Source organism: Aethalodelphis obliquidens, unplaced genomic scaffold (assembly GCF_003676395.1).
Source record: "Aethalodelphis obliquidens isolate GAN/ISIS:26980383/991018 unplaced genomic scaffold, ASM367639v1 scaffold5, whole genome shotgun sequence".
Lineage (NCBI taxonomy): Eukaryota > Metazoa > Chordata > Mammalia > Artiodactyla > Delphinidae > Aethalodelphis > Aethalodelphis obliquidens.
The window spans coordinates 37,369,593-37,394,151 of NW_020837949.1; the positions used below are offsets into that span (position 1 = coordinate 37,369,593).

The window sequence follows — 24,559 nt, forward strand, 5'->3', positions numbered from 1 at the left end:
ATGGGAATGAGGAGGAGAGATAAGGAGTGATAGGAAAGAATTCCTATGAGATTGCCTCATGGAATTCAAGTGTTTTTTTTTTCTGGATTTTAATCTTTAATATCTAACATTATTGCTTTAGGACATGTTTTCCCTGAACCAGGAACAGAATGCTAATTATATAAAAATATACACATAGAAAAAGTAGTTCTCCATTTTCCCAGGGAAAAAACAGTAACTTCTAGAAAACTCAAGTGTTTTGTTTTAATTATAAAGTCTTGGTCATCTCATTTATTAGCTCTGTAACATACATATTTAAATTAAACATTATTAGACAACCATTACAACTTATAAATGTAAGGTGCCATTACTGAGTAAATAGAGTCTCCTGTGAGTGGATGTGTCCCTTCTCCCGCCCACTAACAAGGCAGTAATATGGTTAGTTTAATTTTATGAGTACATGATCCATCGCTGCAAACACTAATTCTCGTCTCCACCCTGTGCTTATCTGTGCAAGTGTATGAGCTGGTTAGATCGCACCGGCAACCTCTCTAACTTCAACAGCAAGATGAGCTGGGCTTGGGCTTTCGGTGCAGACTAATTGTGTCTGTCTGAATCAAGTGATCTGACCTATACTCGGTAGCAAGCACTCTTCGAACTGCTTCCTCAAAGGCCGCTGTGACATTCGTGGCATCTTTTGCACTTGTTTCAAAGTAAGGATGGTCGCTGTTGTCCCTGCACCAGGCTTGAGCTTCTTCTGCAGACACCTGCCGCTCGCTGATGTCAACCTTGTTACCCAAAATCACAAAAGGAAAGCTTTCGGGCTTTGTCACATCCGCATAATATATGAATTTTTTCTTCCAGTTTCTCAAGTTCTGGAAGCTTTGAGAATCATCGACGCTAAAAGTAAGCAGGCAACAGTCAGAACTTCTGTAAAATGGCGTCCTCAGGCTTCTGAATCACTCTTGACCGGCCGTGTCCCAAATCTGTATGGTAACAAAATGTCCATCCACCTCCAAATCTTTATTTAAAAATTCCACACCTATTGTATAGAAGAGCTGGGTATCCAACTTATTAGACACATATCTGTTCATTAGAGAACTCTTCCCAACTCCACCATCTCCAAGGAGAATTACTTTAAAAAGCAGTGATTTTCCTGCCATTTTTAATCTCAACATCTCTGATTTCAGAACCCTTAATTGTTCAGTTCAGATATCATCATTATCCCTAGGGCTGTCGGGAAGATTCCCTTGGGCACGGACCGCAGGAAAAGCCGTTCACCACTGTGCCAGGGTCATTATAGGAGTGCAGGGAGTTTCTCGCGGCCACACGGAGGAAGCCCGGGAGCTCCGGGCCAGCCCGTCCGGGTGCAGAGGAAAGAGAGAAGGTCGAGGACCCGGTGCGCAGGAGGCGTCGGCGGCACTGCCCGGGTCCAACTGCAGTTGCTCCCGTCCAGCACCGAGGGAACAACGTGGCGACGGGGCGGGGCCCTTAAGTGTTGTTTTGAAGTATGAGTTAAACAGATTGTGGGAAGAGGGAAAGAGGGGGAAACATTTCAGGCAGGAATTTTGCTTAGATGATGCCTTGGGAGTGTGAGGAACTAACCTGTGTATAGGGAGCACTGCTTGTGGTTTAGTGTTAACTTGTAGGAACTATGTAAGTGGGGATTGGTAGGGTCTTGCAGATCATATGTTTCTTGATTTTTATGTTGAAGACAGTCATGTTGGTAGTGTCAGGAAGCTAGTGAAGGATTTTAAGTAGGGGAATGGCTTGTTCAAATTTGATGCCCAGCAACCAGTTAGAATTATGTTCTAGAATTTCAGAAATGCAGTTGGGGGGTAGGGTATAAATTTAACTAGGGTCACAATAATGGATAAAGTGCTTCCTGTTTAGATGTGGAGACAGGTTAATAAAACTGACATCACAGTATGCGAAGTATTGTAGTATGCAGTACTATGTATTGAGTATAGAGGAGGAAGTGATTTGGGACTTCACTTTTAACAGTCATAGGTATATGGGTGGTATTTGCAACTGAGAATATTGATGATCTTTTCTAAGGAAATAATATAAAGCAGAGATGAAAGAACTGATGGTAGAATTCCAGAAGAAAGCAGCCTTCATAGGATAATGGTTAAAGAAGAATCATCTAAAGCTATGATGTTAGCACTGTGGGCTACAACTGATTTGTAGGTTGCAAATCAATAATAGTGGATGGGAAATTAATATGGTTGGCTATAGACAGAATTTTAAAAATATGGATTAAGAGACAAAATATCAGGGTGTATGAAGTAAAGGTAATTATTATTTTGTGGCATTTTGTTCAGATTTGTGTATTCGTGCATGTGTGTATTGGGTAAAGTATAAAATGTCTTTCTTATTAAGAGTTGTAATCACAAACTTTTGAAAAACAATAAAAGATACTAAGGAAGAGCAGTTGGAAATAATTAAATAACTTTTGTTCTTCACTACTCTGATGGCAAGGAAAAGAAATGGACCCAGAGCAAGTGCAGTAGAAAGGAGATTTTCTCTTTATGTGCAGGTGGTCTCCCCCAGGCCGCCTTTGCCACAGCAATTATGTAGGAAGAGAAATACAAAGAAATAAGGGGAAAGGACTTGCAAGATACAGAACTCAAAGACAGAGAGGGAGAGGAAGAAATAGAGAATATGAATGGGAAATATGGGTGAGAAAGAATAAACCCCTATGGAAGCGTGACTTTCAGCTTAACCCTACTGTGTGATGGCAAAAGCTCCATACCCTAGCACCATGGCCCAACCAAGCCCCTTGGATTTATCCTGCCATATCAGCTCTGTTCCTTATTAGGGATAGAGCCAGAGGAGGAACCTGGGGAAAGCGTACAAAACTACCTCTAATTAAAGTTGTGATTTAGTAATATCAATAATAGAAGTTATTGAGAGCTTAACTATGGGCTAAGAACTATTCTAAGCACTTTAAATGCATGATCTCACCGAATAAGTTAATATTTGTAAAGCCCTTAGAACGATGTCTTGCACGTGGTAAGTACTCGGCAAATATTGGCTATTATTATTATTTAATTATTAATTAGAGAATAGTTACTAAATATCACCATTTTACTAGTAAGGAAATTGGAGTATAATAAAGTTAAGTAACTTAAGATTTTATAGTTATAAAGAAATAGAATCATGCACTTTTGAGTTGGAGGTGAGAGACTGACTAGTATAGGTGCATGAAGTTGTATGATGACTGGTGCTTGAAATATGATGGTAGAGAGGAGACAAGATGGGCCATAAGTGAAAGATATTATGAAAAGAAAATCCCTTTAGCTTGGTGACTGGTTGGATATGAAGTAAAAAGATAATTAAGATTTTAAGTTGGTTGACTGGGAAAATGGTAAATAAGGATGTAAGAAAATAAGGAAGAAAATTGTTTTGGTAGGAAATGATGACAAATTCCATTTAATCATGTTGAATTTTATGTCAGATAGTCAAGTGATGATTAGCAGGGAATTCAAAACTAAAGTTAGAGATATTTAGGCATTATCACATAAAGGAGTTGCAGAAGCTGTAGAAGGGTTTGAGACCCCCAAGGATAACCAATATTTTTTGGCCACAAAAAATCTGGGGAGTCAAAAATAAGATCATGATAATAGCCCCCATGCAAAATTTCCACAGCTTTGCCCACATCTGCTTTGTAGAACCTACAAGTAATACCAGGAATCTTTAAAAAAGAGTATGTCACTACTGCTCCAGGGATGGGCTGTTGTCTGGCATGCACTGTTTTCCTCGCTCCTGCCCTGGTTGCTGTGGCTGTGTCTCCTCTTGCGGCCACCATCTGTGAAGGTGGAGCGCCTCAGCTGTGGTTTGGTACCTTTCCCACCACCGCAGAAATTGCTGTTTCCCCTATGACGTTCTCAGAGACCCTGGAGGGTCAATGGTGATAAAGCTTTCCTACTTTTTCTCATTCTTTTGTCCACCCTCAGGTTTCAGACTTGATATCCATTGGCTTTTTCTGCACCCCTGTCCAGGTGACAGGTATGTTGGCTTTATGGCTCCTCAGTCAGTTTTTTATGCCTAGATGATTCCTGACCTTCAGATGAATTCTTACACGAAATGTTTCTCAGTTTTTGCCCCATCAATCCTTAGGCACATCTAGACTTGTCTGAATCCTAAGGTGAAGGTTACTTATTAGGTTTAAACTGGAGCCAGGACCCTTGTTGCATGCTCTCTGGAGAAAAGAGAGGTCAAATTGGCAAATTCCCATATTTTCCAAGATTATCCCATCACTCGTTTCTTCTGGTCCCTTTACTTCTTCATATGGGTGTTTTCCTGGTTGATTTGAGATTATTTCTTCTTTTCTCCAGATGGAACGATAATGTGTACTTACTGTGGAATTAGATCCTATCCGAATATTTTGTTGGGAGGTTTGATTCACTTTTTCCTTTTAATTCTTCTTACAGGTTTCCATGCTCTTTGTTGGAGTTTAGTAAAGATTTGAATATCTAGCATGTTTTCCTTTCAAATAAGTATTGGTAACGTATTTTTTTTTCTGGTTCTCTGTGAAGAATCCCAACGAGCCTTTTTGAAAACTCATCATTTGCAGTTATTTTAGAACAGCAATTTGTTGAAAGCTACCATATTAGAAATGTTTTATTGCACTGCACTACAGCTATGAAGTGCAAGGAACCATGAAGAATGAAAAATACAAATGATAGATGTGTCTCTTTCATCTTATTTTTTAGCCTTCTTTGAATCCTGGGGGGAGCCAGTCATCTGATGTGGTGCTTTTGAACCACTGGAAAGTGAGGAATTTTGAAGTACAACGTGGTGACATTGTGTCATTAGTGTAAGTAAATCAGAAACATACTATATTCATATATAAGATTATTTATAATTATCTGATTTAACTAGTAATTCACTGTTTATACCATATTGTCAATTATTAAATTAATAGGTCCATTTAAAATATTGATATAATGCATTTTTCAAAATCAATTTTGAAATGTAACAGTGCTATAAGAAAGGATTTTTCTTTTATACTTAGCTGACTGACATACCGTGGTAGAACGTGTTTAATGAAATGTTGATTAGAAATTATTATATTGATGATCTAGAGTACATGAACTTGGTATTTGGGTAATTTTGAAATTCCACATTTTGGAAGCAGCTGTTAAGTTACTCTCATGGTTTATTAGCTTGTGTAGCTACAAAATATTTCTAGACGATGATAATTGTGACATGAAATTCAGTGGCATTTATATATATCGGTAATTTAACTGAAAAAAGGAAGTTTGGAAGACTAGTAGACTGGAGGCTTTTGTATGGGACCAAAAGGTGGCACTGTTTCTCTGTTAAAGTATTAAGACTGGTCCAGAACAAAAATTTCATAGTGTAGAAAAGGAATGTCAAAATGTACATAACTGACACAATGATAGTCCTAGTACATGCTTGAGATTTGTTTGTTTATTTTAAAAGTAAATTTACATTGAGAAGACTGCAACAGAACTTGCCTAATTTCTGCTGGTTTCAGCTACTTATAAAAATGTTTTAATATGATTCCCTGTTATGCCAGTTAGTGCTTTGGGGTGGCAATTAATGTAGCAATTACTGTTACTTGTTTAGTGATAGTAAAAATCCTCCTGTTTGGTGAAGACTTCCAACTTATAGTTCTGATGTTTGAATTGGAATGATTGTTTTTTGTTGGGTGATAATTTATAATTGGTAAAAGCAAAACGTTATCTACTGGTTCATACTTACCTTTGGCTAGTACTTTGTGGAAGTAGATATTTGCTAAATGTGTCTCAGTCAAACCTGTTCTACCAAGATTTGAAAACATATTAAGTAAATCTGGTAAGTAACTAATGAAATAAATTTGAGTGAAGTTTTGTATGGCAGCCATCCGAGGATGGGAATTAAATGCTTCTCATGTTCTTGAGTGCTTTCTTTAATATTAACCTACTCTTTGGAGTATACTTTTATTTTGTCATTCAGGGAACTGTTTCTGCAACCTCCTTAACAACCTTTCCATGCTGGGTTAGCCTGTTGTGCACTCATTATTCTTTTGCCTTTGGTTTGACAAGGTTACATCCTCGCTTAGTGGTGGAGAGGATACCCACCCAAGTGAAAGAGGTCACACTATAAGCAGACAATCGTGCAGTAACTTTTTTCTCTGAGAAACATACTGACTATCTCTAACCAAGTGAATTTGAATAGGTAGTTGGGAAAAGAAAAAGGCTCCTTAAAATTCAGGGTTGCATGGGTCCATAACAGTACCCTAGCATATCATAGACTATGTAAAAAAGAGAACACTATTCATTTATGTAAATATTAAAGTAATTGATATTTATTATATAAATTAATTTCAGAAATAGTGTATTCAAATTAAGGTTGATATACTGAATTGTAGCTACTTCGGTTGAACTGTATTTTTAATGAGTTAATTGTGCTATATCTCTGTCATGTACAAATAACACAAATTTTCTTTCATAATGCTTGTTGCTAGCAGGAACTATTTACATATAAGAATGCTTAGTGATTGGTATCATGTTATTTAATAACAAATAATCATTAAGCAGTAATTGTTGCTTTCTTTTTATGAACCAAAAGTCTTATACTAAAATCTTCTTTAGCATGATGTAATATAGTAAAAGACACTGTTTAAAGTATCTTTTTAGTTTTAGAACAAAAAGGCTTTCTAGACACGTGTCCTTACATTAGAATATCCTATCTATGTAAGAAATGTGTGACTAATATGGAAATGCATGACTAAATTTTGAATTTATGGCTGAATATAAAATATGATAAATATAATATTGGTATTAATAACACATTTTATTGATATATAAGTAATCTTTGGAAACAAGGTAGTTTGACAGTTTATATTTTAAATTATCCTCGGACAGCATTTTATGTATTCAGAGTATGTGGAAATGCAGCATTTCTATGATAATATTATATATGCATTTCTGGAAAACGTAGTTCGTAAATTCATACTTAAGTTACTAGGGCTTATGCATGTTTGTAACCAGAGCACTAATGAAAATAACAACAATTCCAATAGCACCATTTAAAAGACATATGAACTTTCTAATAAATAAACACTGCAGTAAATGTCGAATTTTACTTAAAAAAGGTGAAGGTAGCTTGATGGAAGACTATATAAGGAAGGGTTGAGGCTATCTATATTTACAAGGGCCAGGGACATTATTACCAGAAGTTGCAAGTAGAGGAAAGATTGCAAGCTTTGTACAAAATGTACTGATCCCAGAGATGTATGCTCAGCTCATTGTTTTGTGTTACTTTGTTTTATTTATTTATTTATAACTTTATTTTTTAATGAAAACAAAGATCCCGGTTAACCTTGCTTTAAGCACTTCTAGGAGAAAGGTTGAATGTATAATACTGATTCCTTCTTACTTTGCTGCCTTTAGTGTACTTAGCCTTCAGCTGTTATTATTAATGAGGCAAAACATTAATGATCCGGGAAGAAAATCAGATGTGAACCAGTGCAGCTTCTGCTTTATACTGAAAATTCTTTCTCCATTCTTTCTCACCAGTTGCCTATGAGCTAATTCACGTTACAGGAACACGGGATGTAGCAGAGGAGACTTCTATTGTAAGAAATTTCATTCAGAGCTTATTGACCAAGACCCGTTTCCTAAACCAAGGAAGGTCTGGGTGGGGGAAGTGTGCATATTGGAATACGCTTCTTTGCATCTCTTCCTTTTCCTGTCAGTTTCTTTCTGTTGGTAGCAGTGGGGCTACATTATTCAGTAATGTTAAATCAAACGGTGTATTTGTTTGATAACATTACTGGTCGCACAAAACATTATTTGCTGTCATCAAGTCCTCAGTGTTAGAGTGTAAGTAGGTGACATCATACTCTCTTAGTGGATTTGCAAACTAATAGTGGTGATTAAGGTGGATTTTCTATACCTTGGAATCGACTTTTCATTAACCTGTGTGATGGCCTTACTGCCATAGACTTAGCATAAGTAGCACTATTTTATAATGATATATCAATTACCATCCATTGGGACAGAGGTTCCTTCATAATAAAGTTTCAAATAATCACATTTAAAAGTGTTTTAACTTTTCACTTTGAAATGACTTAAAGAAAGGTTGTAAAAATAGTATAGAGAGTTCCCATATACCCCTAATTTTTTTTTCTGTTTTATTAAGGTAAAATTGACAAAATTGTAATATATTTAAAGTGTACACTGGGATGAATTGATACATGTATACATTGTGAAAGAATTCCCTCCATCAAGTTAATTAACACGTCCATCACCTATTTACGGTGAGAACATTTACTCTCTTAGCCAAGTTCATTATATAATACAGTGTTATTAACTATCATCACCATGTTATACATTAGCTCCTCAGACCTTACTCATCTTATATCCCCCTAATTTTAACATTATGCACAACCACAGGACAATTATGGAGACCAGGAAATTGACATTGATATAATACTATTAACTACTCTACAGACCTTGTTTGAATTTCACTGGTTTTCCCACTAATATCCTCTTTCTATACCAAGATCCTACCCAGAATCCTATATTTCATTTTTATTTTTCGTGTCTCTCTAGTCTCTTTTAATCTGTGACAGTTCCTTGGTCACTCTTTATCTTTTTCACCTTGACACTTTTGGAGGGTCTGGCCAGTTGTTTTGTAGAATGATCCTTTTCAGTGTTGGAGGGTCAGTCTGTCTCTGGTGAGGAAGCATTGCTGTTGATGGCAGTTGCCGGGGAAGCTGCAGCAGTGGCAACTGCTGGGGAGATGGATGAGACAGGGTCAGAGGAGAAGGAAGTTTTCAGGCACAGCTCTCTTCATTTCTTAGGACCACATACTTAGGTCATGACTAAGAGGTTCCATGGCTTCTAAAAGTCCACACAGTGAAGTTTATAGATGATAGGAAGCCAGGAGGTAGAGCTGTGAAGGTGGGGGAAAAGGCTATAGTTTGTAGTAGGGGTAGAAGGGAAGGAAATAAGGCTAGGGCACAGAATATTCTATATTGAGCCAGCATTCAGTTTTAGAGTAGAAGGTTAGGGTGAGGGAATTCTCATTTAATGAGCACCCCTGTATGTCAGGCCTTGCATTAAGTGCTTTGTGTATGCCATTTTAATTCTCATAACAGTATCTGGAGATAGTTATTATTTTATTTTTGTGGGTGGTAGACATATTTACTTTTTAATTTATTGTTTATTTAGGTAACTGGTTTATGACATATGTTTCCTATGTACAACATTATATTGCTACTTCTGTATACACTAAATCTTGTGGACATAGTTATTTTTACTGTGATGAAACTGAGATTTGGCAGGTAAATGGCAAGTAATTGGCAGAGCTAGAATTTGAATCCAGGTCCATTTGACTCTAAATCTCTATTGCCTGATATAGTAGGCATATGTGGCTATTGTGCACTTGAAGTGTGGCTACTGCCGCTTGTTAAAATGTTAATATTTTGGATATATTCAGTCAAATAAAATATATTATTATAGTCAATTTCACCTGTTTCTTTTTCCTTTTCTAATGTGGCTCATAGAAAATTTGAAATTACCTATGTGATACACATTACGTTTCAGTTGGACAAATTCTGTGTCTAAACCTTTTTCCGTTGTACACTGCTGCTTTCCTGGAGTGTTTCTAAGGTGAACTAAGATGAGATCCTAAAGTCTGAGGTGGAAAAATACTAATGTATCTCCTATGAAGCAAAGCAGACTCCCAAAGACAGGAAAACACTGTGTTGGTGAGAGTGTTGGGATGATCAAGTCCAAAGGGAAAGGGAAAAAGACATGCAATCTACAAAGAGAAAAAAAAGTAACCACAATATTTTTTTTCTTGTAGCACTGAAGTCCCTTTATTTAAAAAAAATCATTTATTTATTTATTCTTTACTGGAGTATAGTTGATTTACAATATTGTGTTAGTTTCAGGTACACAGCACAGTGATTCAGATTATTTTCCACTACAGGTTATTACAAGATACTGAATATTGTTCCCTGTGCTATATAGTAAATCCTTGTTGCTTACCTATTTTATGTATACAGTTTGTATCTATTAATCCCATACTCCTAATTTATTCCTTTCCACCTCCTTTTCCCCTTTAGTAACCATAAGTTTGTTTTCTTTGTCTGTGAATCTGTTTCTGTTTTGCATATATTCATTTGTATTATTTTTTAGATTCCACATGTAAGTGATATCATATAATATTTGTCCTTCTCTGACAACTTCACTCAGTATGATATTTTCTAGGTCCATCCATGTTGCTGCAAATGGCAATATTTCATTCTTTTTTTATGGCTGAGTAATATTCCATTGTGTGTATGTGTATGTTTGTGTGTGTGTGTGTGTGTGTGTGTATCTTTCTACTCACATCTTCTTACGTATATCTCACCAGTTGTCTCTTGATGGGCATTTGGATTGCTTCCATGTCTTGGCTATTGTAAATAGTGCTGCTGTGAACATTGGGGTGCATGTATCTGTTTGAATTAGAGTTTTTGTCTTTTCCGGATATATGCCCAGGAGTGGGATTGTTGAATCATATGGTAGCTCTATTTTGAGTTTTTTAAGGAGCCTCCATTCTGTTCTCCATAGTGGCTGCACCAATTTACATTCCCACCCACAGTGTAGGAGGGTTCCCTTTTCTCCACACCCTCTCCAGCATTTATTGTTTGTAGACTTTTTGTTGATAGCCATTTTGATTGGTATGAGGTGATACCTCATTGTAGTTTTGATTTGCATTTCTCTAATAATTAGTGATGTTGAGCATCTTTTCATGTGCCTCACAACAGTTTTTAATATTTACTGACTTTATCATTTTCCAGTCACTGGGCTTAGTTCTACATTCATTTTTATTTAATCCTCATTAAAATAAACCCCAGTAAAGTAGGTACTGTTGTTATTCCTATTTTATAGATGAGAACACTGAGGTACAGAGAGGTAAACTAACTTGCTTGTGAACGTACAGCTGGCTGGTAAATGGAAGAGCGAAGGTTTGAAGGGCTTCCCATCAAATCCAGTGTTCTTTACTGTCAAACTATAAAGCCTCTGTATACTGTGGTGATGGTTTGGTTGAGGATACTTACTCATTCTTAGCAAAGAAGTCATGCAGACCCTTGTATCTCTGCATCTATCAGATTATCCCCATTTCTGTAATGAAATTTCTGATACAGTGGTTCCTGAAATGTCTCTTTATTAATAGCAATAATACTTTATTACGAACATACAGTCTGCATACAGTTTTGACAGCTGGTTTGCAACATGCTAGACTAATTGCCATTTTCTGACTGTGATGGCTACGTCTGTAGCAGTAAATATGAGCAAAGAGTTATGAAGAATTGAGCCAGGGAAATAGATGAAATAGAATAGAGCCCTTGGGGGCGGGGGAAAGGTGCTAGTTCCTTTGTGTCTTGAGCGCTTATAAATCTTTAAAGGTCCCTTGACCCACCAAGGGAAATTAATTGCAGTCTGCTAAAATACGAAATTCATGTTTTGAAACAAATGCCCAGGGCAATGATAATAATGAATAATGACCTATAATTGTATTAAAAGCCAGTTAATCTGTTGAGCTGGGAGAACATAATTGTGATTAGTAGTGTGATACTAGTTTATGTATACTTATTCCTAGTTTTTTTTTGGTTTAGAGCCAAATTTGTTTTTTGTTTGTTTGTAGTTAATATCGTACATTTCAGGAGCACAAATTTAGAAATAACATGACTTTCAAAGAAAGGTTCTATAGGTAGGAAGAAGTGCCTAGGTTTTTGTTTTTTGTCTTTAATTGATAGTAAAAGTGCTGGAGAGTGAAATCCTGGGCTGCAATTTGTTTTGATGAGAGATTTAGTTTTTGGCACTTTCAATTACACATAATAATTTGCATTCGTTACAAAGTATATTTACAAATAATACTTAAAAAATGAGATAGTGTAAGTATTGTTGCTATTGTCTGATATAGATTAAACTGATTTTATAAATACTCTTCAGAGGCATACAGAAAGTTGATGCCCTTAAGGTAGTCCTTAAAAGCAATTTCCTTTCTTGAGTAGGATAAACTGCCTTCACAATTTTTATACATTTAATTATACAATAAAACATTTTCTTAGTTCAGGCTCAAATTATAGCATAGAAATGTTTCAGTGATCATAAATTTCAATTTTGAATTACTGAGATTTTATGGCAATGTAACTATAGGAGATATCCATAGCTTCTGCTCAACCCATTTCATAAATCTTATATGCTTTGAGAGATGACTAGAAGTTGTCAAAGAACAAAGTTATACATGCAGCATTCTTTGAAATAGTGGGTACTTACGTAACTTATTGTGAAAAAAAATCCAGTCTCTGTGAACACTATTACCCTATTTAAAAAAAAAGTGCAAGACAGCATTTACAATGAAGGTGCTCCCAAATGCTCCCAAATACACCTTTTATGTTATACATAAGGAGTCAGGTTGAACTATTAAGGAGAAACATTTGAATATAAGTTGAAATAATAATTCTAACAGAGAAATAATTGAAAAATTTAAGAAGTAAATGGTTTAGCTTTCAAGCAGAAGATAAAACACAGAAAAGTAAACTATCCCATAGGTATGTCAACCTGTGTTTAATACTTTTGGAACCAGTAAGATATGGATGCATACATAAAGCGAGGCCATTAAGATCACCAACATCTGATCTCCACTTTCAGGTACGATAGATTAGTTTATTTCAAGCTAAGGCCCATACTGAAAAAATGAGAAAGCTGTATTAAAAAGAGTATCTACAGGCATTGTAGTACTACCAAAGGGCAAAGATCCCAGAGTGAAGAGAAACACACTGAGGTGATCCCTGTATTCAGTGCCACTTTTCACCTTGGGTTATTTGTCACTTAATAACAGTACGGGCTGTGAGGCTGAGAAGCCAAGCAGCGGCAGCTAAGATGGGGGATGCTGGGTGTAATTTTTGGCAGTTTCACATTGCTAAGAGGTCACAAACTAGAATTCAGGGAGGAAGATGCAGGACCCTGGTAAAACACTCTAAACTTTTAATTGGGACCCCTGAAGGGCTACATCCTAGGAGTTACAGAGAACTAGAAATAGACTATTAAGTTACAAAAATTGAAATGCAGCCTCTGATAAACTCAATTGATTTTAAGGTGATCTTCCTTTACTTTAACTCTCTGTCATTGCCAGAAACAAGAGACATCATGCAGAATCTCTGTAAGTTTTAAACACAGTACATGACATTCTATAAAAATAAACCATGCCTATCACAAGCCAGGACCAAGATTAAAAAAATATAAAACAACAATCATTAGAAACATTCTCATAGTGTTCTAGCTTTTGGAATTATCAGACGTGGGCTATAAAATAATTATAATCAATATATTAAAAAATTGATGAAAAGATGGATTTCATTAGAGAATCAGAATCTAGAAAAAGAATTGAAAGGAATTCTAGAAATGAAAACTAGTATAACTGAAGTGAAGGACTCAATAGATGAGTTTAACAGCAAATTAGACACAGCTGTGGGGAGGATCGTGAACTGGTTGATAGGTCAGTTAGAAAATATCTAGGCCATGGGTGAGGGGAATAGCCTGAATAAATAAAGGCTAAGAATTTTGTAGAACTCATGAAAGATATCAACCTAAAGAATCAAGAAGTACTACAAATCCTATCAGGATAAATACAGTGAAAAACCACAATTAGGGCACAGGGTAGGTAGTCAAACCACTGAAAACCAAAAAAAAGAGAAACCTCTTAAAAGGAAAAAAAAGATATTACCTTCAAAGAAGCAAAAATAATAGCCGACTTTTCAATTGGGGGGATACAGGAGAGAACTGAATGACATCTTTAAAGTGCTAAAGGAAAAAAAAAAATCCCAACCTAGAATTTTGTACCTATTGGAACTATTCTGCAAAAATGAAAGAGAAATATACTCTTTTTCAAACAAACCCTCAGTACATGCTCCATTGTCTATAGGACTTTACTTACAAAATAAAGTATTAAGAATTTCAAGATAGCACCTGAAGAGCATTAATTAAGCCCCAAGTGTGGGGCTTTTCTGAGTCCAGGCCCATGGGTGATTGCACTGGTTATGTCCCTACGAAGCTGGCCCTGTGATTGGACCTAAGCAGGGCCAATCTGAGCCATTCCTGGAAATGGACGTGTAAATGTTAGGGGTGAAAATTTACATTTTTGTTAGAGTTGTTAAGTTTGAACAATAGGATCTGTTAAAACAAATGTAAATCTTTAAGGTTATGTTAGTAAAACAGGTGCTAAGTGTAGTAGGCAGAATTTTGGTCCTCAAGATTCCATGCCGTAATGCCCAGGACAGTGAATATGATGAGATATTGTGCCCATGAATATGTTACCTTGTACTGACAAAGGGACTTTGTGGTTGTAATTAAGGTTGACCTTCAGTTGTCAGTGAGGAGGCTAGCCTGGGTTATCCAGGTGGGCCCAATGTAATCTCAGGAGTCCTTAAAAGCAGAGGCAGAGGAGGAAGTTAGGAAGATGCCGTGGAACAAGTCAGAACGATCCAAAGCCAGAGAAAAGATTCGATGTGCTTTTGCTGGCTTTGGAGATTCAGGGGCCGTGAGCAGAGGAAAGCAAGCTGCCTCTAGAAACTAAGAATGACATTTAGCCAAAGGCCAGCAAAGAAATGAGGACCTCAGTCCCACACAGAATTGAATTTTGCCAACAACCTAATGATCCTGGAAATGAACTCTCCCCTAGTCTCTAGATAAGGGCCCAGACCAGCCGGCAGTTTGATTTTGGCCTTCTGAGACGCTAAGCAGAGTACCCAGCCGAACCTGCCAGACTTCAGTCCTGGAGAACGGTGAGATTATAAATGGCTGTTGTTTTAATTTTAAACCCCTTTGTTTGTTTTAATTTGTTAGCGTGGCAATAGAAAATTGTGTTAAGCAATGAAAAGATACAAACAGTTATACTACTACTGTTAGAATGTATAAGGAGATGAACTTTTACAGAAGATTCTTATTAAGCATTTGAAAAACACTTTTATTAAGTTACTTGCCTAACTAATTAAAAGTTATTATTTTCTTTTACATAAAACAAATTTGTAAGCCTCTACCTGCCAGTTCCTTGGTGCAAGAATATAGGAGTAGGCTTCAGGAAATCTTACTACTTTCAGCTGTTATCACTTATTAACTGGCTGAGTGACCTGGGAGAGGTTTTCTTAACTATGCTTAGGGTCAAGTCTTAGCACCTGCAAAGTAAGAGGTATAGACTAGTTGATTTCTAAGGTCTTTTCCATTTAAAAAATTGCATGAAAATAGTTTTAGAATCCAGATGGAATTGTTAGAGAGCTGGACATAAGAATCAATCCCTCAGAATATTGAAAAAATATTGTTCCATACTTTTGAAGCTGGAGTCAAATTTGATTTTTGTAAAGAAGAGAATGTACCATGTTGGTACATTAAACAGAAATTTTAGAATAGATAAGGAGACTTTGAACACCAGAGCTTTTTTAGTCAAAGGGATCAGATGAATAGTGCTTATTAAGGTTGAAATTATTGAAAATCAAAAAATTAAAAGTTGGCAGGTATTTTACAAGAGGATGAGCACAAAATCCTTTCCTTTCTGTTTAAAATTATTCAAAATAAGAAAGCTATAGACATCTTATTTCTTTATCTCTTGTCGTTTATTCTGGGAGTTGAGTTTTTGGCTCTAATGGTTAATCTTGTTCTGGTTATCTCCATCTCTTTTGTCAACTTCAGATGCATTTCCCACCAGTCAACACTATGCACTTGTTCTTAGAAAAGAACTGATCCTAGATCCCATATTCTGTTTCATAGCTTAGGTCCCGGAAATGTGGAAGAAATCTCAAAATGAAACTTAAATATCACCTTATTTGATCTAAGGTCAGTAGCTACCTTCCCACTTTTTTTTTTTTTTTCCCTTTTAAAAAAAAAAAAAAAAAGGCACTGTTTTGGAGAGGGGGTGGCAGTTCTTGGGAAATGTGTCTGTGGCTGATAAGAAAAGGAAAGGGCTTAAAGTGATAGCCCCCAAACTTTATCAGTGTTTTGGAGTTAAGGAAAATGTTCTTTCCAAGAAGAACAGGAATACTTTTTTTTTTCTTTTTGGTAATTGTTTATTTACATTAATGAGACGCCTCAATGACCCATTATTATGAAAGGTAACTCTGCATAATCTAGTGACAGGTTACTCACATTCGGAGGTCACATTGATATTTACTGAAGGCACAATAAGTATAGGTTGCACTTCATTAAAAATTGTATAGCTCTTGAAATTGCTGACAGAGAGGCTGACTCAGTTTGATTTGGCTACGGATATGATAATTGTAATACGGCTCACTGTGGTTTTTAGAGGTCATAAGTTACATTGCAAAGATTTGTGTATTTGGATTGCGGGAAAGTTACCGTGGAGTACTAAGACAATACAATAGGAAATACTTAAGTGTGAGTAGTATGTCTCACATAAATTGTACCATAGAATTAAATATGAATCATTAAACTATTCCAGGTTTATTAAAAATTTATTATTCTAAAGCATCTTTAAAGAGCAGTAAGAACTTGAAGAAATAATAGGAAAGCTTTGCTAACTGACAGTGTGTTGAGTTGAAAGAAGGTAAATAATTTATTAACAAAAGGCATACAAAAAGATTTGTAGTAAATCAAGGGGGGAGATCAGTTAATAAAGAGGCCAGGGAGACCTTCAAGATGGCGGAAGAGTAAGACGTGGAGATCACCTTCCTCCCCACAAATACATCAGAAATACATCTACATGTGGAACAGCTCCTACAGAACACCTACTGAACGCTAGCAGAAGACCTCAGACCTCCCAAAAGGCAAGAAACTCCCCACGTACCTGGGTAGGGAAAAAGAAAAAAGAAAAAACAGAGACAAAAGAATAGGGACGGGACCTGCACCTCTGGGAGGGAGCTGTGAAGGAGGAAAGGTTTCCACACACTAGGAAGCCCCTTCGCGGGCAGAGACTGCAGGTGGCGGAGGGGGAAGCTTCGGAGCCGCGGAGGAGAGCGCAGCAACAGGGGTGCGGAAGGCAAAGTGGAGAGATTCCCTCACAGAGGATCAGTGCCGACCAGCACTCACCAGCCCGAGAGGCCTGTCTGCTCACCCGCTGGGGCGGGCGGGGCTGGGAGCTGAGGCTCGGGCTTCAGAGGTCGGATCCCAGGGAGAGGACTGGGGTTGGCGGCGTGAACACAGCCTGAAGGGGCTAGTGCGCCACAGCTAGCTGGGAGGGAGTCTGGGAAAAGTCTGGACCTAAGAGGCAAGAGACCATTGTTTCTGGGTGCACGAGGAGAGGGAATTCAGAGCACCACCTAAACAAGCTCCAGAAACGGGTGCGAGCTGCGGCTATCAGCGTGGACCGCAGAGACAGGCATGAGACGTTAAGGCTGCTGCTGCCGCCACCAAGAAGCCTGTGTGTGAGCACAGGTCACTATCCACACCTCCCCTCCTGGGAGCCTGTGCAGCCTGCCACTGCCAGGGTCCCGCGATCCAGGGACAACTTCCCCGGGAGAACGCATGGTGTGCCTCAGGCTGGTGCAACGTCACGCAGGCCTCTGCCGCCGCAGGCTCACCCCGCATCCATACCCCTCCCTCCCCCCGGCCTGAGTGAGCCAGAGCCCCGAATCAGCTGCTCCTTTAACCCCATCCTGTCTGAGCGAAGAACAGACGCCCTCAGGCGACGTACACGCAGAGGCGGGCCCAAATCCAAAGCTGAACCCCAGGAGCTGTGCGAACAAAGAAGAGAAAGGGAAATCTCTCCCAGCAGCCTCAGGAGCAGCGGATTAAATCTCCACAATCAACTTGATGTACCCTGTATCTGATCTGTGGAATACCTGAAGAGACAACGAATCATGTGAAATTGAGGTGGTGGACTTTGGGAGCAAAGATATATATATTTCCATTTTTTCTTTTAGTGAGTGTGTATGTGTATGCTGCTTTGTGTGATTTTGTCTGTATAGCTTTGATTTTACAATTTGTCCTAGGGTTCTGTCTTTTTTTGTATAGTTTTTAGCGCTTGTTATAATTGGTGGATTTGTTTTTTGGTTTGGTTGCTCTCTTCTTTCTTTTTAAATTACTTAACATTTTTTAATTTTTAATATTTTTAATTTTAATAACTTTATTTTATTTTTTTCGTTCTTTGTTTTTTTCTCACTTTTCTTCTGAGCTGTGTGGCTGACAGGGTCTTGGTGGTCTGGCCGGGCATCAGGCCTGTGCCTCTGAGGTGGGAGAGCCAAGTTCAGGACGTTGGTCCACCAGAGACCTCCCAGCTCCACGTAATATCAAACGGCGAAAATCTCCCACAGATCTCCATCTCAACGCCAAGACCCAGCTCCACTCAACGGCCAGCAAGCTACAGTGCTGGACACCCTATGGCAAACAACTAGCAAGACTGGAACACAGCCCCATCCATTAGCACAGAGGCTGCCTAAAATCATAATAAGGCCACAGACACCCCAACACACACCACCAGACGTGGACCTGCCCACCAGAAAGACAAGATCCAGCCTCATCCACCAGAACACAGGCCCCAGCCCCCTCCACCAGGAAGCCTACACAACCCACTGAACCAACCTTAGCTACTGGAGACAGACACCAAAAACAATGGGAACTATGAACCTGCAGCCTGTGAAAAGGAGACCCCAAACACAGTAAGTTAAGCAAAATGAGAAGACAGAAAAACACACAGAAGATGAAGGAGCAAGGTAAAAACCCACCAGACCTAACAAATGAAGAGGAAATAGGCAGTCTACCTGAAAAAGAATTCAGAATAATGATAGTAAAGATGATCCAAAATCTTGGAAATAGAATGGAGAAAATACAAGAGATGGTCAACAAGGACCTAGAAGAGCTAAAGAGCAAACAAACAATGATGTACAACACAATAAATGAAATTAAAAATTCTCTAGAAGGGATCCATAGCAGAATAACTGAGACAGAAGAACAGATAAGTGACCTGGAAGATAAAATAGTGGAAATAACTACAGCAGAGCAGATTAAAAAACAAGACTGAAAAGAATTGAGGACAGTCTGAGACACTACATTCAAATAAAGTCCTTTTAAGAAACTGGCTATAAGATTTAGAGAATGGACTTGAGGACACGGGGAGAGGGAAGGGTAAGCTGGGATGAAGTTAGAGAGTGGCATGGATATATATACGCTACCAAGTGTAAAATAGATAGCTAGAGGGAAGCAGCCGAATAGCACAGGGAGATCAGCTCGGTGCTTTTTGACCACCTAGAGGGGTGGGATAGAGAGGGTGGGAGGGAGACACAAGAGGGTGGAGATTCGGGGATATATGTATATGTATAGCTGATTCACTTTGTTATAAAGCAGAAATTAACACACCATTGTGAAGCAATTATACTCCAATAAAGATAGTATAAAAATAAAAAAGAGAGGCCAATTATCAGTGAAGGGGGGGTGTATTTAATGATTCTGAATGAAAGGTTAAACTGCTGTGATTCCGTTTAACAAAAAGGATGAAAAGCAATATGGATAATTAGACAGTAATAAGATCATACTGAAAAATATCAGAGAACTGCCTTAGGTGTTAGGGGAATATTGGCTAATGAACGTAACCTCCTGAAATTATCTTCGAATATTCACTTTGCTCTAGAAACAGAGGGAGTGTTGTTCTTAGTCATTTTCAAGGAGTTATGATTCTTTTGCACATTTATTTTTTTGTGGATTTAAAAAATGGTAGCAAATAATGAAATAGAGAATTTCTCAGGAGAAAAATATCTAACATGTAATTTGTTAAAATACTGTAATTTTCACTATGTGTATATGTTGTTGGTTAGTTGTTTACCTTTGGGTTCTACTTATCTGTTTCATAATAGAAACAACTTGAGAGACTGTCAACCTACTTGAATCATTTATAGAAATTCAGTACAGGATATTATGATTCTTAGAAGAAAAAATATTTCTTTAGACAATATTTGGGATTTTTACTTATGTGTTTTTAATAAGACCTTAATTGAGATACACTTCTAGTTAGCCCAATAAGATATATATATATATAACATATGTATAATTGTATGTATAACATATATATAAATAATTGAAATCTTATAAAGATGTTGGTAGATTCTTGGCCATTTTTGAAGCTTCTTATGCCTCTGAATTAAGAGAAGATCTTGGAATCTTTCTAGAATCAATATAAGGACTAATTTTATATGACCTCTGTACTAATGATCAGCTAGAGGGAATAATAACTAAGATAATTAAGTTCATAGATGATTCCAAATTTAAAGATGTTGTGAATATAGAAATTGAGCTAATCTCAGCTCCTATGATGCTTTGCTGAGAAAAAGGTCATTTGATATATAGAGAACTATACTTTATAATTATAGTCTCTCTTTGTCACTGATATCTTATGATTAGCTTGGCTTTTCTTTTATTAGATAGTATATCAAATGCAGTTCTGCACTGTATATTAATGTTGAAAACCAATGAAAAAATCTGCTTTTCATAATGTTAGCAGCTTCCCAACAGGTTAATAGCTCAAATAGGTAATAACCCAAGGGGCAGTTAATGATTATCTAGCCAAAAAAGATTTGGACCAGATACCAAGAGACCTGGGTTCTAGGCTCACTCTGGCACTGTGAGACTTTATGTCAATTAATTTGTCAATTAACTTCTGTGGGTAGGTTTTCCTTTTTAATAAAATGAAGGGATTGCACCTGATAATTTTAAGGTAACTTTTAATTTTACAGTTCTTTTCTCTATAATTTTATTTCCCATATGTGTAAGTTAAATTTATTTTATGATGGGAGGCATATCACAGCTTCTATTGGATATTTATAGTACTTTCTTACATTTAAATTATTGAGAGTTTGTTCATTTGGCAAATATTTTCCAGGTGTTTACTCTGGGTACAGAACTATCTACTGTGATACAGCAGTAAAGAAAATAGACAGGAAAAGCACCTTTCCTCATGGAACTTACTATTCCACTGGATAGATGTGTCTAGAATGAGCCAAATTGAAAAGAGACATTTTTGAAACTTGTCAAAAATGTAACAGGTGGGCATATTAGAAGGGAAGCTTGATATTCAATAAATCAGCAATTGTGCCAAGCATGGTACAGTGCTTTGCACTGGTTCCCAAGAGTCAGTCTGCCTACATGTTCCCATTCCAGCATTCAGCAACTTCATTTTTGTCGCTTGAAGTCAGTCATGGTGGGAGTGTTTATATCATGAAAACTGGCAAACACTTCACATCCAGGCTTACAGTTAAAATTTTTTAAATTATGCTATTAAAATGGTTTGGTGGTAAATGTTGTCAGGTGGCACAGCAGAAATAGCAGACATAATTTCTCTCCATAGTTTCTATCCGCACACCTGGTGTGTGAGTTTATTGAGCCACGTGAACAACTACTGATATGATACTGAAAGTAATGAGTTAGTGAAGGGAGAGGAGCTGAAAGAAAAATAGGTGTGAATTTGTAATCCAATTTTAAAGATGGGGTGGTCCATGCTTGACCAGAGAAGAAGCGAGAGTTTCAGAGATGGCATGTGTAACAGTTCTGAGGCCAGAGTTAATAGTTGTGTGGGAGAAGTGGTTAAGTAGGTTTGTTGATCTTGAACAAGGTGTCAAAGCTTCACTTCATGGGAGCGTAACAATGTCTGAATCATGTGTTAGCCTGTACCAGCCAAGTCTTAAACATGGCCACGTTTTCGCTAGCAGTGAAAAATGGAAGACCGTTCTTGAATTTTGTGACCTTATCTCTTAGTGATCCTTTGAGAGTTAAGGAAATAAAAAAAATCCTTTATAGTAGATTATAGGCTCTATACCAACTGAAGGCGTATAAAATGTTGCCTGTGGTAAAAAATTTTGAGTATTGATAATGAATGTACCACAGATATTTATGTGATTTCCTCACCGTGAACTGCAAGTTACTCTTTTCATGGAGCAGGTTGACATAAACAGCACTGTGACTGGGTCTGCAAGCACTGAAGGAGCAGTGACTGTAACACCATGCTGCATTATGGTAGATGACAGTGGGACACCTAACACCTAGTATGTGTAGTAAGCTGAAAGAGGCCAGTACAAGCAGGGAAAACTGGAAAAATCTTTTAAAAATGTGCTGAAGCTCTGCTTTAAATGAGATACCTGGATGTGTACTTCTGGGAACTAACAGCAGCCAGTGGACAGGCTTCCATATAGGAATCTGGAATAGAATACCTTTAAAATAGATGAGTACACTAACTCCAGTTATGTGAAGAGCGGTCACAAACAGCAAGCAAAGAAACGAAAACATGTGGTTCAAAATTGAAAACACCTCTTTGGAAAACACAGTTGCTCTGTGCATGCCTGACTCCATTAGCTAGATTTGTATCAGCCTTTTATCAGTGTGGTACAATGAGATGGCACGTAGTCAAGAAATGGAAGCTGGTATTCTTTGTTTCTCTCAATAATGTCATTTTGGAATACCAATAGTAGTTTTAAAATAAATGCAGGGTGTATATATATAGAATGAAATAAACCTGCTGCCTAATCATTTTTCAGCACTGTAGTTTGGAGCAATAACTCTACAATGAAAATAACTATCATAATTTTGGTAGTTAATAGCTTAAGAAACTATCTCACAGAATTAAGTACTATGTACAGTTTAAAGCAATAAGTTTATTTTTCAATTTCTCATGGAAAATTAGCTTGAAAAGAAAATGTCATTAAAAATCTAATTGTGCCCTTTTTTACATGTGAAGTTTAAACAGATTTATAGTAGCTTGGAATATTGAAGAAATTACAACCAGAGAGTTTTGGTTGGTTATAATTATTGGAGATCCTGAAACTGTGGCTGACCTGTAACATAGAGGTTGAGTGAGCTTTGAAGATTTCATTGGGCAAAGTCAGACTTTAAATTCTACAAGAATTTGAAATATATATTAATATATACTGTAGTTTTACTTTGAACTTAGTAATTTTTTAAAAATAGACCTCTTTCTTAAAATAAATTTATTGATTGATTGATTGACTGATTTTGGCCGTGTTGGGTCTTCCTTGCTGCACACAGGCTTTCTCTAGTTGTGGCTAGTGAGGGCTACTCTTCGTTGTGGTGCACAGGCTTCTCATTGCAGTGGCTTCTCTTGTTGTGGAGCATGGGCTCTAGGCACGTGGGCTTCAGTAGTTGTGGCATGCGGGCTCAGTAGTTGTGGCTTGTGGGCTCTAGAGTGCAGGCTCAGTAGTTGTGGCGCACGGGCTTAGTTTCTCCACGGCATGTGGGATCTTACAGGACAAGGGCTTGAACCCATGTCCCCTGCATCGTCAGGTGGATTCTTAACCACTGCGCCACCAGGGAAGTCCCTGAACTTAGTAATTTTTAACTTCTCATGAGTATAAAAAGCCCTGATATTTTAGTGAGTTACCAATCTTGAATGGCAGACAACAACGCAAGAGTTGAGAAGTGAATTCTTTGAGCTTTTTCAAATGTTTTCTTAAAACTATTTTTTAAGAGACATATGCTTGAATGGATGATACTGTCTTTAATGTGGAGTTGTGTTGTTCAGAGTATATATATGTCCAAAACAAAAGCAAAACCTAGCATGGCTACCTTAAAAGATTAGTTACAATATGGGTTGAGCGGTGAACATAGGACACTGTTTATTGAGGTCATAATTTTAATATGTTTGGAGGTTGTGTTTTTTGCTACAAGCAAGATATTTTATTGGACATGGCATAGAACGAGATGGATGTATATAACAGCCCAGCTACTGTTAACTTTTTTTAATTCAAACTTTTAAATTTTCACTGATGTTTCAAGAGGTGGAATAAGAGAGGTAATACCCGTGGTGAGTTATAGTTTGGGTTTTGCTTCGAACTAGCCAGAGGACCTGAGTAAGCAACCTAATCAGTTAGGACCTTAGTTTCTTAAGTTATACCATCATGAAGTTGTCCTGGGTGACCTCTTCATAAACTTTACCCTAATGTGATTCAGAAGGGCTGGTTTCGACAGAACCTTTCTGAATCCTGCCCTTATTCCAATTCCAGTGTTCATTCTCTAGGTCAGGGCTGTCCAATAGCAATATAATGTGAGCTCTGTGTAATTTTAAATTGTCTACTTGGCACATTAACAAAGTAAAAAGAAATAGGTGAAGTTAATTTTAATAATATACTTCAGCTCAACATAGTATATCCCCAATATTATTTCCATATGTAATTAATATTAAACTATTAATGAGACATTTTACCGTGTTTGAAGTGCTAAGTCTTGAACATCTGGTGTGGATTTCAGAGAACACATCTCAATTTGGACTCGCTACTTCCAGTGCTCAGTAGCCTCACTGAGGCTCATGGCTGCTGTATTGGACTGTGCACCTGAGGTGGCTGGATCCTCATAATCACTACCCATCAATCAAATTTAGGGACTTTGGAGTCACCTTTAATTCCTTTTGTTTTCTCCCCTTTTCTATTCAGTAGTGACAGATTGCACTTCCTAGAATCTGTCAGAATTTAGAGCTGAATGGGCACATTTTCTCTTTATTTTCAAACATCCAGAAAGAGTAACCTGAGTTCTCTTCAGTTCCTTAACTTATGAAATCAGACTTCTGTGTTCAGTAATTGACAGAAACTCCTTGAAAAAATTCCCAAACCTTCTCAGTGCTAAAT

General features: G+C 37.4%; 1 protein-coding gene and 1 pseudogene across 3 annotated transcripts in view; one reads left to right on the forward strand and one right to left on the reverse strand.

Annotated features, from left to right (window-relative positions):
* The window catches only part of IMMP2L (inner mitochondrial membrane peptidase subunit 2), a 902,508-nt gene that overhangs the window by 78,591 nt on the left and 799,358 nt on the right, over positions 1-24,559 (forward strand). Inside the window, exons 4-6 of one of the 3 annotated variants that reach the window (XR_003431923.1) lie at positions 4,698-4,801; positions 14,674-14,776; positions 15,756-15,864. Coding sequence is in view for 2 of the 3 variants with exons in the window: in XM_027102165.1 (XP_026957966.1) it covers positions 4,698-4,801; positions 14,674-14,680 (111 nt within the window). In the remaining variant the exon portion in view is untranslated. Of the gene's footprint in view, positions 1-4,697; positions 4,802-14,673; positions 15,865-24,559 lie in introns of those variants that run through there. The other 2 variants (XM_027102165.1, XM_027102163.1) reach the window with 2 other exon arrangements.
* LOC113618212 (ras-related protein Rab-9A-like) lies at positions 537-1,184 on the reverse strand (annotated as a pseudogene).